The sequence below is a fragment of the Haplochromis burtoni genome, unplaced genomic scaffold (assembly GCF_018398535.1).
Source record: "Haplochromis burtoni strain Fernald_Lab_line unplaced genomic scaffold, NCSU_Asbu1 Contig_160, whole genome shotgun sequence".
Lineage (NCBI taxonomy): Eukaryota > Metazoa > Chordata > Actinopteri > Cichliformes > Cichlidae > Haplochromis > Haplochromis burtoni.
The window spans coordinates 1,112,637-1,121,170 of record NW_024582521.1 but is presented as its reverse complement, the minus strand read 5'-3'; the positions used below and the strand labels follow the sequence as shown (position 1 = coordinate 1,121,170).

The 8,534-nt window shown below is 43.0% G+C and overlaps 1 protein-coding gene across 2 annotated transcripts in view; it reads left to right on the top strand.

The window, feature by feature from the left end:
* LOC102294191 (cGMP-dependent 3',5'-cyclic phosphodiesterase) overlaps positions 1–8,534 on the top strand; it is a 173,762-nt gene that overhangs the window by 50,249 nt on the left and 114,979 nt on the right. The window contains exons 1-2 of one of the 2 annotated variants that reach the window (XM_005933131.3): positions 7,901–8,112; positions 8,364–8,454. In XM_005933131.3, the coding sequence (XP_005933193.1) occupies positions 8,078–8,112; positions 8,364–8,454 (126 nt within the window). In that variant the 5' untranslated portion in view covers positions 7,901–8,077. Of the gene's footprint in view, positions 1–7,900; positions 8,113–8,363; positions 8,455–8,534 lie in introns of those variants that run through there. The other variant, XM_005933130.3, reaches the window with a different exon arrangement.

Genomic DNA, 8,534 nt, shown 5'->3' with positions numbered 1-8,534 from the left:
GCCGTTTATTTTGACAGCGAATGCGCACCTGCGGACCACTTATGTGCAGCCCTGGTTATTTAGCTCATCATATTCGCAGCCACAGAAATTCTTTTGTCCATGAAACCATAAAGCTGCACTTTCTTTTTGCCTTATAGTCTGATTTGTCATAACTTCTCCGTTTTGTGGTAAGCTTTTCTTTGGCTGTCACTTCTTCACCCTGACCTGTCTTATTTGGCTCAGCAGAACTAAAATATATATCCTGCTGCTTTTACACACGCACTCACATAAGCTCAGCGATTCTCTGCGCGATCAACCTCTCACATGTTTAAGCTTGCTGCGGGAGATTTCACTTGTCATGTTTGCATAGTAAGCTAACGATTAATAAGACGATGTCAGAGGAATTGGTGCACAAATTATCATCACTCACAGATCAGTGCTGTCGCTCTCTATACACAGTTCGCACGATTGCAAAGTGAAAGCAAAAAACAAGCGCAAATTCAAACGCGATTTCAATATGTCACATATTGACAGTGGCTCACCGATGCCAATGACATAATTACCCAGCTACATTTCTGAAAGAATGCAAAAGCATTGACATATATTTTTCCTACAATAGCCCGACGGGCAGGGCAGAGATAGATTTTGGTAGCCCGACTGAAAAATCGCTAGCTCCGGGACGTCGGGCTAGCGATATTGCGAGCCCTGTATCTGATTGAGGAATCACTCATCTTTGGAAAAGAGAGTTTATTACAGAGAAATGGCTCTTTCCAAAATAAAAGCTATACTATCCGCTTCTTCTGGGCTATATTCTCAGCAGCATATTAAACAGCTGTCTAAATGACTCGGCTAAAGTTAGTAGCATGCTTGCTTGTTTTTTTTCTGCTTCCACTTGTCTTTGCACTAGGATGATGTCGGCGTAAATGTGCAGTCATATTCGTTGTGTTCCCACTAGTGCTTTCAGGTTAATCTCGTTGAAATGACCTTAACGCCACAACACGGCAAATCTCCGTTAACGAGCTACCGCCGATCGCCCCGTGCATGGGGCTAGACGGCCAACACGTTAACGAGCTAACTGCGCTAACACACTAGTTCCCACCCATGTAATTGAGCATTGCATGGCACATCCAACATACTGTTTTACTTTAGTCCATGACTCGCTTACCTTCAGGGTCATACGTCACATGAAAACCAAAATAATTCCAAACACCAGATCTGAATGAGGTTCAATTTGCTTGTTGCAAGCAGAGCTTAACTTCTGTCTCGCTAGCTTGCCCTGCGCTCTTCCTTCTGACTATGCTGTCTGTGTTGAGCGCTCAGTGGATCTGCGCTCGACAGTGCAGCCTAGGCGGAGTAGTCGAACGCAGATTCACTGAGCGCTCAACACAGACAGCATCGTCAGAAGGAAAGTTGATAAAATAAATTACAAATGTTGTATTGTTCGATACATATGCGTACCGAACCGAAAGCACTGTATCGAACGGTTCAATATCGATACGAATATCGTTGCACCCCTAATATATATATATATACATATGAACCTATATAATTTTGTAGTTGAATTACTGTCCTGCAAAAACTACACTGATCAGGTGCAGCATTATGATCTCTGACAGGAATAACACTGATTATCTTGTTGTCATGGCACATGTAAGTAGATGAGATGTATCAGTGAGCGAGTGAACATTTTGTCTTCAAAGCTGATGTGTTAGAAGCAGGAAAAATGGGCAAGCGTAAGGATTTAAAGAAGTCTGACAAGAGCCAAAATGTAATGGCTAGATGACTGGGTCAGATCATCTCCAAAACTGCGGCTCTGCAGTTCCCAGTCTGCAGTGATTAGTATCTATCTAAGAAATGAACAGTGGTGAACCAGCGACAGGGTCATGGGCGGCCAAGGCTCAGTGATGGATGTCGGGAGCGATGGCTGATCTCTGCGTCCAAAAGACGAGCTACTGCAGCTCAAACTGCTGAAAAAGTTCATGCTGGTTCTGATAGAAAGGTGTGTGAATACACAGTGCATCCCAGTTTGTTGTGTACTGGGCTGCAGAGCTGCACACTAATCAGGATGCCTATGCTGACCTCTGTCCACCATCAACAATGAGCACTTCAACTAGTTTGATGAATCACATTGTCTTTTATTTCATGTGGCCAGTTGAGCATGTGTGAGCGTTGCTTATCTGGGGATCACCTGGCACCAGGATGCATTATGGGAAGAAGGTAAAATTCAGTGTGATGTTTTGTTCTACAGGGAAACCTCAAGTTCTACCATCCATGTGGTTGTTACTTTGACACATACAACGTACACTGTAAAACACTACTCCCTGATGGCTGTGGCCTCTTTCAGCAGGATAATGTGCCACAAAGCAGAAATGGTCCAGCAATAGTTTGAGGAGCACAACAATGAGTTTGAGCTGTTGACTTGGCCTCCAAAATCTCCAGTTCCTCAATCTAATCAAGCAACTGTGGGATGTGCTGAACAAGCAAGTCTGATCCGTGGAGGCCCCACCTCCACTGGTGCCAGATACCAGAACACCCATTCTGGGGTCTTGTGGAGCATATGCCTAAATGCGCTATTTTGACAGCAAAAGGGGGGCCGGCACAAAATTAGGCAGGTGGTCATAATATTATGCCTGATCGTGCCTATAGCTATTTTTGGAGGAATTTCTGTGCGTGTAGGAGTGAGATTTGCAATTTTCACAGATTTATCACAGATAGTTGTCAACGTTACTGCATTCAGTTACAAACCATTCGCAGACTGACTCCTGCTTAATGCCACTGTCAAGAGTCAAGACATTTCATTGCCGAAGTTCCTTGTGTAAAGTCTCGGTAATTTTTGAGGTGCCTTGGCCTCTAAGCTGTTTTTCCTAGTGCAACTGTAACGTTATTATTAACTCCTGTAGACAGACTTGCCTTCTCCATCCTGCAGTTTGTGCTTTTATTACTCTATTTATTTATTACTTTTATGTGTTATTTATTTATATGTCCTGTTTGCGGTTTGTCATCCCACTGGTTGCATCAGATGGCTGCCACCGTCTGACCCTAGTTCTGCAGGAGTGTTTCTTCCTTTTAAAAGCAGGTTCTTGTTACCCACTGTCAACCAGGGGTTGGTCGCTTTAATCAATAACTGGGTGTCTGACAATTTACTAATAGGTTCCATGATGGATTGTTTCAGCACTGCGTGCAAAGCTAAGGTAAGACATTGTGCATTACATGAGGTATGACTGCTATTGTGCACAATAAGTCGTCTTTGTGAGGTGGTTCAGATCCATTTGAGTTTTATCAGCCTTATCTAACAATCTTATATTGCCACTATGAGCATGATCAAGTAATTCCTCTCTTTGTCCTTACCTGCTCCACACACAGTAGAAACACTTCTCCAAATGCACTTTCCTCATCAAGCGGAGCACATCCCATCTAGAAAAAGGAATCGCTATTGTTTTACAGAAAAGGGTCAAGTTGCACAGCCCCCCTTTCAAGCTTTGATGGAGGTCCAAAATGAAAGTAAGACAAAAGAGGGCTGATTTTGGAGAAATCTGCATTGAAAATGAATCCTTTCATTTACATTCTAGTGATATTCTCAGAGAAAAATAAATAGTGAAATGTCAGTACGGTTGTAAATAGCTGTAATCTACCAGCTGTAAGGCTGTTATCAGTCTTTAATCACATGGTACTATAATATGTACATAAAACTGCATAAAGACTGCCCTGTAATTAGCATCGTAATGATACAGTTAAACAGAGAGATAAACATAACAAAACATAAATACATCATTGTCTTAACTCTGTTTGGCTCAGTCGCATCGGAGAGGGCGCTGCTAGTGTGGAGGATGAGGAAGACTTACATTCAACTGACACCTAAGTGTGTGTGTGTGTGTGTGTGTGTGTGTGTGTGTGTGTGTGTGTGTGTGTGTGTGTGTGTGTGTGTGTGTGTGTGTGTGTGTGCATCAGGATGCTGTTAATATATCTCCACCATTATGTAGATTAGCCCTATTCCCCTGAGTGCAGCTTTACTGTTTAGTGCTTTCAATCACTCAAAGAGAGTCTGGACAAAAGCGAGCTCTGGATTTCAGCATATACACACTTCCAATCACAGTTTTTCAATAAACATTATATAAATCTCATACATTCACATATATGTTTTATTCATAAAGACAATACACAACTATTAGAGCGCGGTTACTGGCTGGATCATCATCCGATCCCGTGTTCACTGATTACTAATTATGGCCCTTCACATTGGATTCAGGCTGCCAGAGTTTGTGTGTGTGTTTGTTTTACAGGTCTGTGTGTGAGAAAGAGCAGTGGGTGGGTTCACGGGGTGGGTTTGTGTGTTGATTGCGTTTGAGCAGCCCTGGTTTTAATCAGAAACAAGAGATCAATATTCTCTTCAGCTGTACTATGGCAGCAGTAACGTGGAGAATTGTGTTTCCGTGTTTGCGCGTGCGTGCACGTGTGTGCATGTGTGTAAAAGGTAATCTAGATCACCGAGTCCACGGCAGATGAAGAGACAGTCTTTGAGGAGAATTTGCTTTGAACTAACCCATTTTGAGGTGTGTGTTTGTAGTTCTGCTTGTGTTTCTGAGTATATGTAAGGGCCTGCTCTCCTGCCTCTGTGAGTGTGTGCCATACAGAGCTGATGATATGAACTGTGTGCTGTGCTGATTATGTCTTTGTGTCTTGCAGCTATTAGCCAACACAACACAGTCGATACAGTCTGAGCTTGTGCTGTACTGGAATAACCCTTCACTGTTTACAAAACAGGCAGTCGCTGGGTTTGATATTAGAGCATTTTATATCCGAGCACTCTCACCTCAACATAACCCCATGAGCCAGGGCTTAACCTCTGACTGCCTGTGAACTCAATAAATTCATAAAAGGATTCAATTGGGTTTGGTTCTTAAATTTAGTGTAGTGATAAATTCATAAAATAGCATGTGCCATTGATTATTTGTCCAGCATGAGCTTGTGCATTAAAGCAAAAGTACTACTCAAAGACAAATAGCCATTGCTATACACTCTATGTGATTTTGTATGAATGCTTAACCTTCTTGAATTTATTTCAGACAATTTCAGCCTTCAGTGAACACATCACAACAGTGCTTAGTTTTGATTGTTTTTCCAAACAATTACCATTATCTTTCCCGAGTCAGGCCAATTTTCAGCATTTGAACCGAAGCTGCTTACTTCATTTGAATCGGTCCGCCGTAATCCCGCACTGTGGCTGTCTGTCTGTGATAGCTTCAAATCTGTACTCAGTTAAGTGGCCTAGCTGTTGTCAAACTATCATACAAATACCTACAATGTATTAAAAATAACAAGAATTACCAGCAGAGTGTTGACTTGATACGACTGCTTAAGAAGAGCATCCGCTAACATGTGATGTGACTTTGTAAGCGTGCCTAGCCATGGTTTGTTGTGAGTTTGACAGACTTGCATTGGACAGACTCCTTTTAGTCTGTTTGACAGCTTCATGCTAAATGTCCTGTCGCTGTCAGCATCGCTCTAGACTCCGACATGATAAATCTGCCGGCTGATTAAAAGCATCGAGCTCCGGTGGTGTGTGACTGTGTTTCTGCTAAGCTGGTTTTTTCGGATAAATTAGGGTTCCTCCTGCTTTTGATTTTCAGGATTTATTTTCAAAGATTTTATTCTGTTTTATTTAGACTTAAGAAAACTCTATCAATAATAAATGCGGGTGTGAAAAAATGAAAGGGCCAATGATGTAATTGAGTCTTTTTTTGAATACTTCTAGACACCGTGGGGAGTTTTAAATGATTCTTCATCGATTTTTATTGCCTTTGAAACTGTGTGCGATGGTAGGAGACCCAAGTAACACCAAAGCATTCTCACTTTTCTTCTCCTGTTGCTATATCATAAAAACTGTAGCCTGAAGGTTTGTGCACAAAGATTTCCTTTATCAGGTCACGTGATATGATTAAATGTTCCAGAACAGCAACCAAATTTAGCAAATTTGTTTGCTTAAAAACAAAATAAGACTTTATCAAAAACCAGAGGATGTTGTCAGATATATTTTAATTATCTATGCTTGTTACTTTTGCAACAACAGCTCTTCCACATCTGACTTCGCTGACACGAATGTTCATGGGGGGGTGGGAGTTTCTAAAGTCTACACAGATGTCAAGGAAAAGGGACGGTGAACTTTTAAACCAGAATGTGTAACACAGTCCTGTGGAGTGAGAAGTGTACCGATATTCAAGGACAAAGGTGACGTGCAGAACTATAGTAACTGCAGAGAACTAATGCTGATCAGTCATCTTATGAACAACTGGGAGAGCGATATTGAAGCTTGGTTAGAGACTTGAGATGATGATAACTGAGCTGCAGTATGGCTTCATGCTGAGAAGGATCACTACAGATGTGATGTTTGCTTTGAGAGTGTTAATGGAGAGGTATAGAGAAAGTAGGGAGCAGGTGGAAGAGAGCCTGGAGAGGTGGAGGTATACGCTGGAGAGAAGAGGAATGAAAATCAGTAGAAGGAAGGCAGAATACATGTGCGTGAATAAGAGGAAGAGAGGTGGAAAAGTGAAGGTGCAAGCGGTAGAGACAGTGAAGCTAGATAAATTTTAAATACTTGGGATCAGCCATCCAAAGCAACGGACAGTGCACAAGAGAGGTGAAGACAAGAGTCCAGGCAGGGTGAATTGGGTGGAGACAACTGTCAGGGGTGATGGGAGACAGAAGAAGCAGCAAGAGTGAAAGGGAAGGTTTACAAGATGGTGAGACATGCTGTGATGTACGGTTTGGACAGTTACTGGGGCAGAGCTGGAGGTGGCTCATTGGGAGTGACCAGGATGGAAGAGAATGAGGACATCAGAGGAACAGCTTAAGTCGAGCAGTTTGGAGACAAAGTTAGAGAGGGAAGGCTGAGATGGTTTGGACATGTGCAGAGGAGCGACGGTGGCAATGTTGGACAGATGAAGTTGCCAGACAGAAGGAAAAGAGGAAGACTGCAGAGTAAGCTTCATGGATGTAGTGAAGGAGGACATGCAGAAGTTTGGTGCGACAGAGGAGGATGATGGGGACAGGGTGAGATGGAGCCAGATGACCAATAAGGTTGTGGATGGATGGATGACAAACACATTTCTGACCATAACAAAAATACTGGATTAAATTAAAATGGTAAATGGCCTGCATTTGTATAGCGCTTTACTCAGTTCCTAAGGACCCCAAAGCGCTTTACACTACATTCAGTCACTCACCCATTCACACACACATTCACACACTGGCAATGGCAAGCTACATTGTAGCCACAGCTGCCCTGGGGCGCACTGACAGAGGCGACAGGCGAAAGGTCAAAGGTCAGCTTCAGTGTGACATGACGCTGTACAAATAGGAAATAAATCTATACAGAAGGTGAGCTTGTGATTATATTTTTGAGTTTGGTAAACACTGGCTGATGATTGTAGAGATTTTCTGTGATGCTCGGTTGATGACGTTAGGAATGCATCCATGTTTTAGAATTTGTCGCTTCTTTGTAGCCACAGCCACATTTGAAGCATGCCTGCAGTTTTGTTCCATTAGAATTGGCTCGTGAGCAAATACAGGAAGTTTTATTCTGTCTCGGCGAACTGACAAACCAACAAAAAGCAAGAAAACACAGGTAACAAAGCCAAGTAAAATCAGTTTAACCTGACATTTTATCACTATATATATGTTCTTATATATATTTATATATAAGAACATGTTGGCAGAAGCAAACGACAAAACCGAGATGGGAATTCTATTTCTTTTTTTGAAGTCGGTCCATTATGTGTGTCTTTATAACAGTGTTCCCTTCAGCGTACATACTGACAGTAGAGAGATGAATCATGGGGAGGGTTTGAGGGAGGCGGTAAGACCCAGAGGAGGAACATAGAAAGAGAAAAAGAGAGAGAGAGAGCGAGCATGAGAGAGAGGTGGGAGGAGAGAGGAGGAGGGACTGTGTTCACTCTCAGCTCTATGCATTGCAGCTCGTGGAGTTAGCGCGCCAGTGTGCGTCTCAGCCTGCCAGCGCGAGTGTGTGCTTCGGTACTTTGCCGTGTGCGCGAATGTGTGTGTGACTCCGGCGCTCTCTCTGCGTACGACAGGTGGAGATGACATGACTGCGCTTGAGAGGAAGAAAGGAAAGGACCTGTAAGGACTTCACATACACGTTCACCTTTTTTCTCCCCTCCTACATTCCCTCACACACACCTTTAAATTCCTGCACTCCTCAGATGTAGGAAGAGATAAATTGTTGTGTCTAGGAGTGTGTGTGTGATGGAATGGAAATGCTCCTTTGCCAGCAGCTTATCACTTAAAGTCTGACAGCTGGCGTGCACAAAGGACAACTCAAACACGCAGACACACACAGAGGTACTCACTGCTGTTTTTGATCCTTACAGACGTGGTCAGCAAGTGTTCCTGCGTCCTGACGAGAGTTCAGCTCCAGCCCTGAGTGCCAGACAGTCCACCACGCTGTCCGAACAACTCCAGGTAGGATCTCTTCTCTTCTCTTCTCTTCTCTTCTCTTCTCTTCTCTTCTCTTCTCTTCTCTTCTCTTCTCTTCTCTTCTC